At 44.3% G+C, this 18,606-nt stretch overlaps 1 protein-coding gene across 5 annotated transcripts in view; it reads right to left on the bottom strand.

Annotated features, from left to right (window-relative positions):
* Positions 1-18,606, bottom strand: part of LOC120927002 (ras-related protein Rab-44-like) — a 136,773-nt gene that overhangs the window by 64,463 nt on the left and 53,704 nt on the right. For 3 of the 5 annotated variants that reach the window (XR_005747018.1, XM_040337375.1, XM_040337374.1), the window contains 2 exons: positions 11,869-11,914; positions 1,814-1,905 (listed from right to left, as the gene is read on the bottom strand). Coding sequence is in view for 4 of the 5 variants with exons in the window: in XM_040337375.1 (XP_040193309.1) it covers positions 1,814-1,905; positions 11,869-11,914 (138 nt within the window). In the remaining variant the exon portion in view is untranslated. The remainder of the gene's footprint in view (positions 1-1,813; positions 1,906-11,868; positions 11,915-18,606) is intronic. The other 2 variants (XM_040337376.1, XM_040337377.1) reach the window with 2 other exon arrangements.

The following is an 18,606-nucleotide window of genomic DNA, read 5'->3' as shown; positions in this document are numbered from 1 at the left end:
ATGCATTGATGTAAATGTGTTCCATAGGAAGCCATGTTAAAAATAATTGCCTGCGTTTCTGCAAAAAGCATGAAAAACCGCATTGGTGTGAATGAAGCCTTAAGTTGAACTTTTTAAAAGCAGTTGCGGCAGTTTTTCTTTTTTTTTTTGCTTTTGGGTAAAAACTTTACATAAATTAAAAAAAGCTAAGGATTGTAAGCACCCCTGTCAGGGTTATATGGCTTGTGGTAACGCTCCACCTGCCACTTTTGCTGGACTGCTTGGTCTAGTAACCACTTACGGACCACCCACCGTTGTTATACATCACTACTTTGAAGAGGAATACTGTTGTTATGGTAGCAGCTAGCTACCATAACCCCGATATCCTCTTCTTCAGCGGGCGGTCCGCTTCAAGATAAAAGTGATCTCTGCAGCGGATTTGCCACAAGATCACTTTTATCAGCGGTGGGAGCCCTCCACCGCTTTAAAAGCGCCGCCGGCAGCAGCAGAGGCAATCGCGTCTGCTCCCTTGTGTGACATGGAGACGACTAAGGGGAAGATGGCCCCTACCCGTCTCCATATCATGCAGAAGCAAGCGGATATGTGAGCAGCGCCCCACATATGAAAATGGTGTTCAAACCACCGATAATTCTCCCACTCTACTCTGGTCCGACCTCACCTGGAGTATACTGTCCAGTTCTGGGCACCAGGATGTACTGGAAATGGATAAAGTACAAAGAAGGTAACAAAGCTAATAAAGAGTCTGGAGGATATTAGTTATAAAGAAAGGTTGCGAGCACTGAACTTATTCTCTCTGGAGAAATAATAATCTAATTGTTCTAATCCATCTCCACTCTGTCCAAAACGGGAAAAAAAAGTTTTGCCTTTGATTATACTTTAACTCTAACCTGTAAAAATGTTAAAACTTTAAAATGGAGAATATTGGGTACTGTCGTTTTTCACAACTTCATGGGTGCATGAAAGGCTTGACATGTTTGGTATCTACTTTACAAAACCTTGTCTTTTATATGTTTCCAACAATTGTGTATAATATTGTGTTTGTTTGCAGTAAAATAATTTTAACTGCATTTTTTTCCTACAAATATGTGTTTGGTAAATAGTTGCGCAAATATTGTGCAACATAAAAAATTGCAACTGCCACTATTTTATTCTTATTTCTTCTCTTTCATAAAATATATAGTTGTTTGGAGGTTTAAAGTAATTTTTTTCAGAAAATGCAGGTTTTAACTTACTAGCTAAAAATTTAAAACATTGCCCTGGTAGACAAATAGTTAAAACATCAGATGACCTGTGTAATAACGTACTGTTTAAGCTTGGAGGTTTTCCTTCGAGTTTTTATAGTATTTTACTGTTTATGTCCTCCTACATGATATACGTCACATAAGCGTCTACAAACTTGCTTCTGCTATACTCACATCCTGCCTGCACTAAAGCCCCTTTGACTTACAATAATTACTATTTTGCTTCCTTCTCACAAAGCAGGTTTCTCAGCTCACCACTGAACCTGTGGTGACATTATTTAAAGGAACATCTTATTAAAAAAAAAAAAAAAAAAAGGAGGAACTGAAACTACAATGCTATAATGTAAAAACAATTTGTTTCCTGTGTTGTTCGCCTAATGTTGTCATTATTACGGTACACAGTCAGCAGCCTTCTATTGTAACAGGAAATGCAGAATGTGTATTATTCAGACATCAAAGTCTTGTCAAAGTAAAACAACAGTCAGTGCGTTTCATGCCACTGTGTTAAAGCATCTGAGATCAGAGAGTACTTCATAGGATAATGCTAAAGATAAAACATCAATCATACTTACTGTTCTGCAGATTCCTGGGGATCACTGGCTTCAGGTTCCTGTTCCTTAGGCCGATCTTTCAGAGTAGGTTCCTGGAAAAAAATCTGGTAGAACTGTTTTATACAACAGTTTTAAGTCTTTGGAAATCAAAGAAGTTCTATTTTGTCCCATGTTGCTAAGTGCTTTCTAGTATTGGCCTACCCCTTCCCCTCCTGCTGTGGTCCGATCTGACAACAGCTCTGAAGGAGATGGCTGATTCATAGCTGCAGCTTGTCTCGGCTGTAAAAACTTTCCACTGACAAACAGCAGCAAGAGGAAAGCAGAGCCTGACACATCCCCCTTCCTCTGAATTGCTCTTGCCATTTCTTGTCCGTGGAAAGTGTTCACAGTTGAAATAATCTGCACTTATGAATCAGCTGTCTCCTTCAAAGCTATTGTCAGATGTACCAAAACAGGAAGAGAGAGGGGCAGGTTGGACCTCATAAGTAGGTTAGAAGGCACAACTGGTGACAATGTAGTACATGTAATTTGTCCCATAGGACTGTAACAAAATTATCATAATAGATCCTCTTAAAAACTCTTAGCAGATACAAAAATGCCACTCAATCCATTTTCAATATACTCATTAACCACTTGCCGTCGCCGCACCGTCATAATACGTCCACAAGGTGGCTCTCCTAGGCAAGATCACGTATTATGACGTCCTGCCTTTTAGCCGCCACTAGGGGCGCCTCCCGTGAGTGTGCCCGGCGGGCGCGATCGCCGCCGGGCACACGCGATCGCTCGGTACAGAGCGGGGAACGGGAGCTGTGTGTGTAAACACACAGCTCTCGTTCCTGTCAGCAGGGGAAATGCTGATTTTCTGTTCATACAATGTATGAACCGAGGATCAGTGTTTCCCCTAGTGAGGCCACCCCCCCCCACAGTAAGAACACACCCAGGCATACTTAACCCCTTCCCCGCCCCCTAGTGTTAACCCCTTCACTGCCAGTGGCATTTTTATAGTAATCTAATGCATTTTTATAGCACTGATCGGTATAAAAATGCCAATGGTCCCAAAAATGTGTCAAAAATGTCCGAAGTGTCCGCCATAATGTCGCAATACCGAAAAAAAAATCGCTGATCGCCGCCATTACTAGTAAAAAAAAATATTAATAAAAATGCCATAAAAATACCCCCTATTTTGTAAACGCTATAACTTTTGCGCAAACCAATCAATAAACGCTTATTGCGATTTTTTTTTACGAAAAATATGTAGAAGAATACGTATCGGCCTAAACTGAGGAAAAAAAATGTTTTTTTATATATTTTTGGGGGATATTTATTACAGCAAAAAGTAAAAAATATTCATTTTTTTCAAAATTGTCGCTCTATTTTTGTTTATAGCGCAAAAAATAAAAAACGCAGAGGTGATCAAATACCACCAAAAGAAAGCTCTATTTGTGGGAAAAAAAGGACGCCAATTTTGTTTGGGAGCCACGTCGCACGACCGCGCAATTGTCTGTTAAAGCGACGCAGTCCCGAATCGCAAAAAGTACTCTGGTCTTTGGGCAGCAATATGGTCCGGGGGGTAAGTGGTTAATAAAACATTAAATGTATGTTTACATACAGCTAGCTTGCCATAAGTACCTTAGAGAAGCAGAGGAATAACTTCAACAATTTGATGCTGTTCAAAAGCTAACATCGGACTTTTGCTGTTGGAATTTCCGATTGTGTGTACGGGGTATTAAAGTATAACTAAAGGCAAACCTTTTTTTTGGATTTTGAAAAGAGTGGTGAGAGATTAGAACGTCTTTCAGTTTTTTTTTGCTGTCTGTGCCCCTGTCTGGAGATTCACCCTCATTATTTGACCTGTTTACCATTATCAGCGAGTTTGAAAGTGAAAGAAAATCCCAAATTTGAAGTTGTCACCAGAACAGAAATAGAGGGGATGCTAGTTCTGGTGACCCTGGTTTCCTCTCACTTCCTGTTTTGGCCATGGGACAGGAACTGAAGGGGAAATCTCCCAAATGGGACACATATGGCAAAAAAACAACAACAAACGAATGCACCATACTATAACCTGATTGGTTCTCCTGCCTGTCGTGTTGGCTGGCATCTCTGCAAAAGGTGCCCACGATGTCCAGATGCTGCTGGAGGAACATACAGCAATTGCTTTTGATGGTTGCAGCCCAGCAATATAGCGGGACCTTAGAATAAATTGTAGGAATTGTTGGTTTCTATGGTGCTAGGTATAGCTGCTATGGCTAGTGAATGATGGTTTGCAAGTGTGCCATCATTAATCTGGTTGTATTGAAGGAGTACTTCATCTAAGTCAGACAAGGCAATACCACTATGGGATAGGCAAACAAATGGCCACAGCAAATGTCCACCTGGTATAAAAACAAATTGAGCACCATCCAGGATACCCTTACTATCCACACCAACATTCAAATCCCCAGGACAGGTCCCTGGAACACAACCCCCTCAAGGGGAAATGCCCTGAAAAACTGCCCCAAAAATGCCACTGCAGACGTAAAAAGGACAATGCACAGCACCCAAATACTCCCGTAGCCAGTGCACTAATCTGGCTACAATCACCTCAAGCCCCTGGTAGAACACAGGGAAAGTGAGGATAGAAGCCAAGGTGGCAGGCTTGCTGATCTGAGAAACCGTAGTCTGCAGCCAAAAGCTCAGGACGCACTCATAAATTAAGTAGAGTGCATCTTGTCAGGACAGGATGTAAATTGAACTCTAGAACAGGGAGCTGGTTGTTGGTCTGCTGAGTCAACTTGACATGATGGAACTAGAAATCAGCTCATCAGCACAGGGTCCATCTGTAAATCAAGAGGAAGGCTGATAGATAAACTTTCCAACCTGACCACATCCAACCAAGACGCAGAAAACTTCCTTTGGGTGAAGTTGAACTGAAAAGGGTGTCCTGTTTGAGGAGACAGATAGAAACTACCCCGAATAAGATGGAGAACTGGGTTTTAACAACCTTGTCTTATGTTAAACCAGCAAAAGGATCCATGCCAGACAAGGCCACCAGTCTTGAACAGTCACCTCCCCAAGTGAAAGCTAGCCCTTAACTACTTAAGATTCCACAAAGTCACAGCAATATTAAGAGCTAAATGCTGACCTAGGACCAGCTGCAGGAGAGGACTTGTCCAGCAAAGAAACACCTGGGGAGAAAGTCCTGAGGCTTATACCAAGATAATCATGGATCACATTTCCAGCAATAAATTTAATATAAAGAAGTAGACCTCCCCACATTGCATCAAGGGATTCCTAGACTGCATGATGCCCTGTCTCTTGGAATTTGAGCTTCAATCATCAAGCTGTCAAATGCAGCTTGAAGCTGGATGGCAAAACACATTCTTAGGCCCCGTACACACGACCGAACATGTCTGCTGAAACTGGTCCGCGGACCAGTTTCAGCAGACATGTTCGGTCGTGTGTAGGCCCGAGCGGACAGGATTCCAGCATACATTTGCCCGCCGGGCCTTTTCCCAGGGGGCAAATATTTCCGGGCTTGTTTTAAAACAGCCCGCTGGAATCCTGTCCCCCTCGGACATGTTCGGTCGTCTGTACAGACCTACCGTACATGTCCGAGCGCCCGCCATCCCTCGCATGCGTCGAATGACTTCGACGCATGCGTGGAAGCATTGAACTGGCAGGGCCGCCCACGTCGCCGCGTCATTGTCGCGGCGACGGCGGATTTCTGTATGATGGTGAGTACAGCCACCATACAGAAATCCCCGGGCATACATGTACGGTGAAAACGGTCCGGCGGACCGGTTTCATCGTACATGTATGTTCGTCTGTACGCGGCCTTAGAGAACATATGATCCTGAAACAGTAGATCCTTCGGAGCAACTATCCTGCGTCTCTTTTAGGTTAGCGTACCACATCTGCCTGGATCAACTTAGAACAATGAGGAACACTGGGATGCTTTACATTGCAAACATGCGAGACAAACAAGGTAAGGAAGTGCTGAGAGTCATAGGAGCATCCTACCAGAGGACCACTACACCTGAGCCAAAATTTCCTAGCCTTTAGTTTGACCTCAGCGGCCCTGTAGTCGGCCACTGAAGTTGCCTACCTGGGACACAACTCCAGGAATGGTTCTAGGGGTAAAATCAGTCACATAGGTTTAGGCACTGCTATCGGATTTAATCTGCCTGCCACTGTGTATACATGGAATGCTCATGCCTGACGTTTTGCCATAGATACCAATCTATCTTTTGCTACTGCAAAACTCTGGATCCATCTGAAAATGTAAGTATGCCACCTTCATGGCATTGTCTGCTTGGATCCAGATTGTATGAAGCAGCCCAGAACTTCTGGATGTTACCTTGGGAAACAAGATGATAAAGACAACCAAGCCTCTTGATATTAAGGGTGTCTAGGTCTCTTCACCAGAATGATCCACAGTGTGGAGTAGTCTTTCCATAGGGATTCCTCTTAAAACAGGAAGAGAAAAGACTTCCTTGCTCAAGAACCATACCCCTGAGCCTCAGCAATAGGGAAATGACCTGACCAAAGACTGAGTGAACTTGTCCCTCAATCAACAAAGACCTGTAAAGGCCTGGGGTGAAACCAGGTCAAAGGAATTGCCTCACATGAGGCTACCCTCAGTTCTGGGGTCTCTCATACAAAAGTGGAGATCCTGATCGCTCCTGCTCCAGAGAGCTTGAATCTGAGACCAGAGGGCGAAAAGTTATCAACAAGGAAAAACACTCTGCCCTGGACTGTGAGTAGGGCCATCCAGACATTCCCAAGGTGAGTCCCTTCCAACGACCTTTTCTGAAAGCTCTGAACCGTTGCAAATTACTGGAATACCTGGAGGACCATGTCAGGTTGCTTAATAGAGCACCAATTATTTCCCATCAAAGAATCCCTCTGAGAATATTTCAGGAAGGCAATGAGGCTAATACCATGTCCTGCATCTTAATACACAAGGTACTGACCAATGGATGAGGGGCAGGATCCAGGGATGGACTGGCCATTGGGACTACAGGGAGTTTCCCGTTGGGCCGATGGCTCAGTGGGCCGGCTTCAGTGACAGCGGCCTGGGAGTTTCTCACTTCTGCCTAATCTTGTTCCATAAGGGGGGGCACCAAACTGATTCTTTGCCCCGGGTGAAATAATGTCTAGCTTCCCCACTGGTACTGCCTATAAGAGTACCAGTACCAGCCGTTCTACTCTAATAAAGAGTGACTAGTGGCTAGTGAAGGGGGAGAGGGTGCTTGGGTGGCCGGGGGGGGGGGGTGCGGGAGTTGTCCGGCCGCTGTGGGAGAGACCTGTCATAGTGGGCCAGTCTGGATGAAGTCCAGGGCCAAATTTTTGTCCCAGTCCAGCCCTGGCAGGATCCCAGATTGGTAGTGCATGAGTCCGATAGCAAGGCACAGAAATTGCTTAAGGGATGGGAACATTAATTGTCTTTGATGCCCACCAAAGCCAGAAAGTGCTCCAGGCAAAGGGAGGCAAAGACAAAAATTTCTATGGAAAACTTATATCTGAACGTTTCACTCAGCATACCAGGCAATGCAACCATGGGATTTTGGCTAGTGAACTGTTTGCCGCCACAACTGGGGCAGAAACACCTTGACCCAGAGAATGTGCAGAGACCACAAGTGGAGAAAATACAATTCTTAACAATTAGAAGTCTTCTGCTAGTAATCACAAGTGAAAATAGTAAAAAAATCAGCGCAATATACAGGTAAAACACAATCAGCAGCTATGCACTAGGATTCAATTTATAAATTCATTAAGAGTCAATGTAAAGTAGATAGTGCAGCGCTAGAGGAAAAGTCCAAATAAAGATCATCCAGGTGATTCTCTTATAAGTGACTGACAATATGAGGCATGCAGGTGATATAGCGTGGGTTAGCAGGAGACCTCCACCAATAGTAACAATGGCCGCTCACCTCACTGATAATAAAAAATCGCTTTATCATAAGGGTCAATCCCAGGCATGTAACAGCATAATCCAAGCAGGAAAGGAATACATCTCAGGTAATATCAGCATGGATGGCAGATCTCAAGTAATATCAGCATGGATAGCAGCCATGGAATCCGATGTAAGAAAAACAAAACATAGTGTTTCTCCGCAATAACCAATATAACATTTAATAGTGAAAATACACTTACATAAAAAGCACTATATCCAGTGCTAGGAATCAAATGCAAACAAAAACGCACAGCATGGTCCGATAGATGGCAGCGGGTGACGTCACGTACTTCCCTATCGATTATATAGTGATCACAAGTGTTCAACATCAGCTGCATCTCTAAGGCCTCGTACACACGACTGTTTTCCTCGACAGAATCCATTAAGAAACTTGGTGGCAGAGCTTTTTTTGACGAGGAAAACGGTCGTGTGTATGTTTTTCATCGAGAAAACTGTTGTGGAACTCGACAAGAAAAAAAAGAGAACAAGTTCCCTTTTTCCTCGTCAGGAGTCTCAATTTCCTCATCGTATTTCTCGTCAGGCTGGTTTACAATGAGAAATACGTTTGTGTGTATGCTTAGAAACCCGCGCATGCTCAGAATAAAGTATGAGACGGGAGCGCACCTTTGCTAAAAGTAGCGTTCGTAATGGAGATAGCACATTCGTCACGCTGTAACAGACTGAAAAGCGTGAATCGTCTCATACCAAACTTTTACTTAACACGCAGTAACATGAGATTAGCAAAAGCAGCTCCAAGGGTTGTGCCAGTGTTATCGAACTTCCCCTTTATAGTGCCGTCGTACGTGTTGAATGTCACCGCGTTTAAGAACGACGAGATTTTGTCTTGACAGTGTGTACGCAAAGAAAGCTTGTCAAGATTCTTGACGAGCCTAACAAGGAACTCGTCAAGGAAAACGATGATTCATTTGCTACGAGTTCCTCAGTGGTGTGTACGAGGCCTAATACGGTTGACCTGGACTGTCTCAAAGAGAACCTGTCCCTGAAGGCCATGCAGGCTACTACTTTTTCCGAAAGAGGAAATGCTGTAGCAAGTTTCTTATCTAGAGCCTAGAGGACATTTTCCCTATATTACTTTTTCGGGGACAACCCAATTTGGGATTTTCTTTTATTTTCACATTCAATGATAATGATAAACAGGAAACATAGAGAGGGTGAATCCCCTTAATGGGGAAACAGACAGCAATAAAAATGTGTTCTAGTCCCTCTCCACTCCATCCAAAACTAAAGAAAATGTTTTGTCTTTAGTTATACTTTAATGGTTTCAAAAAACAGTTACATTACCAGCATGCTGGGAAGGCTATCTGTCACATTTGCTTGTGCTGTCAACTAAACTGTCAATCCATTAAATGGATGGTGTCAAAATTGATCACATGTGCTGCACCATGGCAGTTACAGAGCAAACAGAGGCCAAGATGCCTTCCGTCCAAGACGCATTCCTGTGCAAACCACATGCGATCCTGTGCACCGCATCCAGAGAAACGTTTTTTATGTTCGCAGTGTAACCAGATTGCATGGGTGTTCATACGAACTGATTGCGCTTTGTGAACTGCCTTTAAGGTGTCTTTTAAATGAAACCCGCAGTAGATTGCATGAACACAGGGTGATTTCTATGTGGTGAGGAAAAAGCACAGGAATCTCTGCGTTCCCTGCATCGCATCAGTGTGAACCAGGGCTTAAAGTGGAACTGAACTCCAAAAGGTGAATATTTTCTGTCTTATAAGGTATGTTAACTGGGTGTAAGAAGTACCCTGACATGCTGTTCTGTAGACCAAGGCTACATTCATACAGGCGTTCTGCCCCAGAGAGAATGGCAATGGCAGGAATCTGACTTTTAGCATCAAATGGACAGTTTGTTGGCTGAATTTTCAGGCCAGACAGGCCTGGACAAATTCAAACTTGTTTGAAAGCAATGCAACGTGTAGATTACTTTCCTCACAGTGAAATTATTGATTTAAAATGCTGCAAACTTTTTAATTCCCCTACCACAATCACTGGAATCCATAACCTTCTATCATAGAGCTCTTGGGAGGATGATATAATGACATGACACATGTCAACAGCAAAGAGAAGACTAGACCCTAGGGGGTTTATTTACTAAATGCTTCACTTTACAAGATAATTTACCCTTAGCTTAGTGAATGAGGCGAAGCTGTGCCAACTTCCATCATATAATTCCGTGCAAGCATGTGATTAGTTATTCTTTGCAAATAGTTTTTTTTTATCACATTCACTAAGTTAAGGGAAAAGTTCATTGCACATTGCAAAATCACCAGAAAATTGCCTTTAGTAAATCAACCCCTAGATAATTGAGGTTTAATTAAGACATATTCCACCTGCATATGGTGGGATCGCTTGATTCCCCCATCAACACAGACAATATTGATGGGAGAATCCCTTCCGCAAAACTATTGTGTACTCCTGGCAGGGGGGCATGGGGAGCCATCCATGTTGGGTGAACACAATGTTTATTGCTAGCAGTTATAGCCACTGACAATAATCGTATGCTGAAAATAAAACGTGCTGGTTGTACATTCAGCCTGCTCTAAGATGATTTGAATCTCAACCAGTCCCTGCTAAACCTGCTACGATTAGAACCAACTACGGTCAGCTTAACACCTTATTCTAAATTCAAGAATTTTAAGTGGTGGTATATGTATAAATGTACTAACCTTTCCATAATACAAATCTTAATTTTAATTAATTTAGACTTTGAGAATAGATACACCATGCCAATGGATGGCACTGTCTACACCACCTGGTTCTACAACTTCAATCAGGAAGGGGGGGGGAGTACCTGGCCAAACAGTCATTGTTCGGGCATTCTGACAACCCTGGGGGCAGCGGAATGACAAGAAGACAATAGCAGGCAGAGAAAGAAGATCCCTCCATACATGCTATAGATATGGGAATATATAGATTTTTCTTGTTCAGTATGTGGGGCTGAATGAGAGAAAACTTAAAGGGGTTGTAAAGGAAAAAATGTTTTTCCCTAAACAGCTTCCTTTACCTTAGTGCAGTCCTCCTTCACTTACCTCATCCTTCGATTTTGCTTTTAAATGTCCTTATTTCTTCTGAGAAATCCTCACTTCCTGTTCTTCTGTCTGTAACTCAACACCGTAATTCGAGGCTTACTTCCTGGTGTGGAGAAAGCCTCTTGAGGGGGGAGGGGGCGAGCAGGAGTGTCAGGACACCCACTAACACACAGCTCCTTTCTCTATCTGCAAAGTAGAGAGTGTCCTGACTTGCCTGCTCGCCCCCTCCCCCCTTAAGAGGCTTTCTCCACACCAGGGAGAAAGCCTTGCATTACGGTGTTGAGTTACAGACAGAAGAACAGGAAGTGAGCATTTCTCAGAAGAAATAAGGACATTTAAAAGCAAAATTGAAGGATGAGGTAAGTGAATGAGGACTGCACTAAGGTAAAGCCGGTCCCTGCTTTACCAGCTGAGATTCACACAGAGAGTTGCACAGTGAAGAGTTTTCTTCATGATGAGTTATTTCCCAACTAATACAGGATTCAGTGCCAATGTACATGGACCATTTAGCCCTTATGCTGTCAAAGGTCCCTGTGGGCTTTTCACTCTGGAGAACATTACAGCGCTCTCCAACCTTTCCAACACATTAAAGCAGAGGTTCCGCCAATTTTTTATTTTTTTTAAAAGCCAACAGCTACAAATACTGCAGCTGCTGACTTTTAAAAAAACGGACACTTACCTGTCCAACGTGCCCGCGATGTTGTCAGCTGAGGACAAGCAATCGCTCATCCCTCGGCTGCACCTGCCGCCATCCTCGGTTAGGAAATCGGGAAGTGAAGCGTTGCGAGTAGAGCGCCATGCCATCACTGGTCCCTGCTCTCTCCTGGGAACAGTGTGTTTCCCAGAAGACAACGGGAGCTGCGGGTAGAGGCGTGGCTGGCGCAGTACCGTATTCCCAGAAGTGGGTGCAAATACCTGTCTTAGACAGATATCTGCACCTTCTCCCCCCTGAAAGGTGCCAAATGTGACACCGGAGGGGGGAAGGGTTTAGAAAAGCGGAAGCTCCATTTGTGGGTGGAGCTCCACTTTAAAATCAGAGTAATAATGGATGGTTGTTAAAATATTCAAAGTAAGTAAGAGTACTATACCTGAGCACTTGAAATGTCCATGGACTCTTTATGATCTGTTGCCTCTCTAGGAAAAACAAGTATATAAAAAATAAATGTTGTCAATGATTTATTATATTATACAATTGTTTAGCAAAGATAAGAAAAAAAAATGTTGAAGTTAGGACAACGATAACATCTGGACAGTATAAAGGAAAAGAAAATTGTATTAATCATATTTGTGTCATTGTCACAAAACTTTATGTAGCACTACCCCCGAAGAAGATGCTGATTTGTTTTGGGTGGCACGCTATTTCTCCACCGCCTAGGGTACTGGATGAGAGCTGAAACAAAGTCAATGTCCACACGGTTGCGTTCTTTTTTCTCTGCTTTATTTACCAAACGTGGTAAAAGAACGAACAATAGGTTGAAGAGGTAAATTAGGGTAGAGGTAGTGGATTCAGGTGTAGAACTTGATAGGAAGCACTCCTGCTTCCAGACATAAACTCTCGTCGCCACTCTAGCCAGAGTGGGTAGTGTGCCCCTGGATAGGCCTCTCTCACTAGTCCTAGCAGCCAGGGCGTCACACGGAACCTTGGTAAGTCTTTGTCACTGACCTTCTCAAAGGTGGAGATATGATCGGTCCAGAATCCTCTCACTTTAAGATTAAGCACCCAGATCTCTTCTCAAAGTAGCAACTTGTGAAATCAGGCAACTGACAGGCGATCACTGCTCAGCCTTTCAGTAGTGATAGACCCTTCAATGAAGTTCAGGCCTCCCTTGAGTGTACCAGCCTCATGCTGGGTGCTCTCCAGACAGGTACTTCATTCGACGGCTTCCTCCCTCTTGGATGGATAGCGCACGACCACTTCAGCAATTGCAGACCCAGTCTGACTACTAGGCCTGCTCAGCAGGGCACGACTACAGACCAACGTGGTCCCGGAGTCAGGAAACTCTGAACGTGCACCACCGGCCAGAAGGGCCACACACAGGGGTGGTGGGACGACTGCCCAGGGCAGACAACGACAATCCAGAACCTGTGACGTCTGTCCTTAAATACCCCTCCCAGCATGCACAGTGAGGCAATCAACCCTCACTGATTGGCCGCTGAGAAAGGATACCCAACACACCTTTATCTGACTGCTGCCACCCTTGGCTTGGGGTGGAACTGACACCCCAGACAACAACAGTGGTCACCTGCAGAACAGCCACGGCTGGAACAGAGGTCCAAATTTGAAAACAAAATAGGTCAAAGGTAACTAATCCTCTGACAAACCTCTAAATTTAAATCAGGGCCATCAAAGAAAATAGCTGCCCACTACATTTATATTTACAGTGTATGACCTATCCTTTAACCACTTTCCCACCGCGCTATAGCGAAAATACTGCTACAGCGCGGTGGAGTTATTCTGGGAGGACGTCCCTGGGACGTCCTCCCAGAATCCTTCACTCGCGCGCCCCCTGGGGCGCGCTCCCGGAATCATCTGTGAGCGCCGGGTCTAGAAGACCCGGCGCATCACGGATCGTGGTAAATTGCCGCTGATAGCGTCCGTTTACCACGTGATTGCTCCATCAAATCACTTGAAAATGTTCGGGTTCGGGACCGAACCTGAAACCGGACTTTGACCCGGACCCGAACCCCATTGAAGTCAATGGGGACCCGGACTTTTGACTACAAAAATGTCTCTAAAAAACTAAGGGAAAGGGCTGGAGGGCTGCAAATGGCAGCAAAATGTCGGGAAGAGCATGGCAAGTACTCTGCAAATAAATGTGGATAGGGAAATAACTCAAAATGGCATAGAAAAAATAAAAATAAAAAATATAATGATTTTGACCTTGGAGGACGAGGTCCATACAGTTTTGTTCAAAATTATTCAACCCCCCAATGCTGTAAAGGGTTTTAGGGAATTTAGTGTACATTTGTAATTGTATTCAGAATGAAATCCTACAAGGACTTCATAAAGAACCATATGCAACTAATATGACATCAATTGGTTTTGTAATACAGTAGTAAATGCAAAATTGAAGACAAAGGGCACTGTTGAAACGCTACCTGGTCGTGGCAGAAAGAAGATGCTGACTTTGACTGCTGTGCGCTACCTGAAGCGTAGAGTGGAGATTTGTCAGATGTGGGTACTGAAGTTTCTGCTCAGACAATACGGCGCACACTGCGTAATGAAGGCCTCCATGCCAGAACTCCCAGGCGCACCCCCTTGCTGTCTCCAAAGAATAAGAAGAGTCGACCGCAGTATGCCAAAAGTCATGTGGGCAAACCACACAAGTTTTGGGATTGTGTTCTGTGGACTGATGAAACAAAATTAGAACTGTTTGGGCCCATGGATCAACACTATGTTTGGAGGAGGAAGAACAAGGCCTATGATGAAAAGAACACCTTGCCTACTGTGAAGCTGGTGAAATAGGCAGAGATTCACCTATATATTTCTCTACCTATAGCAATAAGCAGGAAGCCAGCACTAAACAATGTACTGCACAGACAGTATATCACAGGGGACAGGTGGAGTGCTGGTGAAATGGGCAGAAATTCACCTATATATTTCTCAAATTTAGGGTCTTGCCCTAATTTTGAGAAATTTTAAATACAAAAATAGTGTAAGCTGGTGAAATAGGCAGAGATTCACCTATATATTTCTCTACCTATAGCAATAAGCAGGAAGCCAGCCCTAAACAATGTACTGCACAGACAGTATATCACAGGGGACAGGTGCAGTGCTGTTGAAATATTCAGAGTCACCTATAGATTGCTGACTGCCCCTATAGGAACATTTCTGGAACCTGTCCCTGAACTATGTACTTGACAGAAAAACACAGTATATCACAGGTGCACAGGTGCAGTGCTGTTGAAATATTCAGAGTCACCTATAGATTGCTGACTGCCCCTATAGCTGAACAAAATTCCTAAACTATATGAAGCACAGCAGATGTCACAGGAATAAAGAGTGCTTGTTGAGAATTCTGGAGCAGGATACACCTAACACTTTCCCTAAGCAGCAACAGCAGCCTTTCCCTATCATAAGTGAAGCACAGTGACAACGAGCCAGATACCATAAGATGATGCAGATATCAAAGAAATAAAGTGTGCTTCTTGAGATTTCTGGAGCAGGATACACCTAACACTGTCCCTAAGCAGCAGATTCAGCAGCCTTTCCCTATCATTAGTGAAGCAGAGTGACGATCTGTGCTGTGTGCCTCGATCTAATATAAAGGCTGGTCACATGATGGGTCACATGCTGCACTGGCCAATCACAGCCATGCCATAAGTAGGCATGGCTGTGATCAGTTCCCAGTCACAGTAGTAAAACGAATGGCGATTGGCTGCCGTGCAGCGCGCCAAAACATACCTGAACTCCGAACCCGAACCCGGACTTTTTTCAATTATTCGGGTTCAGGTCCGGGTTCGGGAAAAACCCAAAGTCCGTACCGAACCCGAACTTTACAGTTTGGGTTCGCTCAACCCTACTTGTAAACAAACCGGCATCATGTAATGACGCTGGTTCCTCCCTCTCCTCTCTGTACCGATCGGTACAGTGCGAGAGGAGAGGGGGGGGGGAGCGGGTGGCAGCAGCAGCACTGTGGGCTGGATCTGTGACAAATGCAGTCACAAATACAGCCATCCCTCCCTGCGCAATACTCTGCAATACCCCCCATACTGTCTGCAATACCCCCCATACTGTCTGCAATACCCCCCATACTTTCTGCAATACCCCCCATACTGTCTGCAATACCCTCCATACTGTCTGCAATACCCCCCATACTGTCTGCAATACCCCCCATACTTTCTGCAATACCCCCCATACTGTCTGCAATACCCCCCATACTTTCTGCAATACCCCCCATACTGTCTGCAATACCCCCCATACTGTCTGCAATACCCCCCATACTGTCTGCAATACCCCCCATACTGTCTGCAATACCCCCCATACTGTCTGCAATACCCCCCATACTGTCTGCAATACCCCCCATACTGTCTGCAATACCCCCCATACTCTGCAATACCCCCCATACTCTGCAATACCCTCAATACTCCACAATACCCTCAATACTTCACAATACCCCAATACTCCACAATACCCCAATACTCCAATACCTTGCAATACGTCACCTATGGGAATTTTTAAGTAGCGAAATTTGGCGCAATTCCACGAGCGTGTGCAATTTTGAAGGGTGACATGTTAGGTATCTATTTACTCGGCGTATCTTCATCTTTCATAGTATGCAAAAACATTGGGCTAACTATACTGTTTTCTTTTTTTTTAAGCACAAAACAGTTTTTTTTTTAAAAGCACGTGGTCAAAAAATTGCTGCGAAAATACCGTGAAAGATAAAAAGTTGCAACAACCGCCATTGTATTCTCTAGGGTCTTTGAAAAAAAAAGCATATATAATGTTTTGATTTCTATGTAATTTTTTAGCAAATAAATGATGATTTTTACATGTAGGAGAGAAGTGTCAAAATTTGCCTTGGTGCTCCAGAACGCCTGATGGTGTTCCCCGCATGTTGGGCCTCTGTATGTGGCCACGCTGTGTAAAAGTCTCACACATGTGGCATCGCCATACTCAGGAGGAATAGCAGAATGTGTTTTAGGGTGTAATTTGTGGTATGCATATGCTGTGTGTGAGAAATAACCTGCTAATATGACAGAAACTAGAATTTTTTTTTATTTTTACAGAATTTTCAGTCTTTTTTATTTTATAGCGCAAAAAATAAAAAGCGCAGAGGTGATAAAATACCACCAAAAGAAAGCTCTATTTGTGTGAAAAAAAGGACAAAAATTTCAGACGGGTACAATGTTGTATGACTGAGTAATTGTCATTCAAATTGTGAGAGCACCGAAAGCTGAAAATTGGTCTGGTTAGGAAGGGGGTTTAAGTGCCCAGTGGTCAAGAGGTTAATGAGTACAGGAGTACAATACTACAGTACTAACACAATGATTAATATTAATTATATGTAGCACCCTCTAGTGTGCTACTAGTGTGAGAACAGGCAAAACATAGTATGACTCATGGTTAACTTGTGTGTCTGGAATCTAGGTCAGGGTTTACTTGAGGTCAGGCTGTGCGACTCACAGAGGCAGGTCTCTGGCGCCCTCCCCTTGTTCTGGAAGTTTGTAGAAACTTCTAGAGATTAGTGGATGGGGGGATGAGACCCAAATCTGGATACTGGCATGGTGGCTGGGCCAGCCCTTAAATATGGATGAGTAACACAGAAGAGTAAGTTGGGTGGAAGATGGAGATGGAGTGCTGAGGAGATGGTCGGTGGCCAGCAGGGGTCCTCTAGGTTTGAGGGGGGTCCATACCTACAGGCCAGAGGCTTGGGCTGGCTTAGGAAGGATGCTTTCAGCTGTGCGGTTTGACTGGGACCACACCTGGGAGCAGTGGGAGCAAAGAAGGACAGTATGAGTACATCAGCACACTCAGGGAATCAAAAGGGGAACCACTGCCATTTGTAGCCAGCTAGGAGGGAAAGGATTGTGCTTAACCCCTTCATCCTTGCCCTGAGAGTTCTCCAGAACAACCAGGAGGGCTGGCAGGACCTGCTGAGTAGTGGAGCTGGGACCAGTTCTGTAGAAGGAGGGTATATACTCCTGCAACCAGTCACCTCAAGTTTGTGCTATTTTTCCAGATGGGCTCAGGGCCCTTAGGCCTGGTACACACAATAGGATTTATCCGCGGATACGGTCCGCCGGACCGTATCCGCGGATAAATCCTCTGAGGATTTTAATCCGATGGAGTGTACACACCATCGGATTGAAATCCGCGCCGAATTCCCATCGCGGTGACGTGTCGCGCCGTCGCCGCGATGATGACGCGGCGACGTGCGCGACGCTGTCATATAAGGATATCCACGCATGCGTCGAATCATTACGACGCATGCGAGGGATGGGTTCGGACGGATCGATCCGGTGAGTCTGTACAGACCATCGGATCGATCCGCTGGTTCCGATTCCAGCGGATAGATTTGTAGACATGTCTACAAATTTTTATCTGCTGGAATTCGGAAATATCCGCAGATAAATATCCGCTGGAACGTACACACCAGGTGATCTATCCGCTGAAACCGATCCGCTGAGATTTTTCAGCGGATGGATCCTCTCGTGTGTACGGGGCCTTAGTCTGTAATGGACTTTTGCTCTTAATCCTCAAAGGACTGTATTTTGTACAGAAGGAAGAATTTCAGGATTTTTGTACAGAGTGAGGAAGATTGTCTCCAGGTTTTGCTGTTTTGAACATCTGCTGGGAATCCCATGAATCCCTTCACCCTATCCAAGTTCTTACCCCCATAATAAAAACAACAAAAACAAGCCTAGGGACTGATTTCTTGTGTGTGGATGCAAGTGGAAAATGCTTGTTGGGTGGCTTTGTATGATTAGGGGGTCCAGTTTCCAGCAGCCCTTGCAGGGATAGTGCTACATATAGCATACACTGCGTCAGAAAATATAGAAAAATAGTAGACCTACCAGTAATAACCAGCTGACATGTAACAATATACAGTAACAGGTGTGTTTTGGGAAAAAAAAGGTAGTGAGGGAAACAAGAAGGCTGCCATTGCTCACTTCTGAAAATGGTACTTGCTTGGCTGTCATGCTGGAAAATTTGCATCAACACTTTGAAGCCCTGACCCAGAACAGGTATGTAGATAAGGACTTCTGACACTACTGAGATGTTCCTGACCTATATGTCTTATCTTTCACAGGACATTGAAGACAGATACTGCCAACCAACAGTTTCAGAAGAAGCTTATCAGTGACCACTCCTGTATATA

This window comes from Rana temporaria, chromosome 2 (genome assembly GCF_905171775.1).
Source record: "Rana temporaria chromosome 2, aRanTem1.1, whole genome shotgun sequence".
Taxonomy (NCBI): Eukaryota; Metazoa; Chordata; class Amphibia; order Anura; family Ranidae; genus Rana; species Rana temporaria.
Note: the sequence above shows the minus strand (reverse complement) of the source record. Positions and strands in the feature narration are given on the sequence as shown.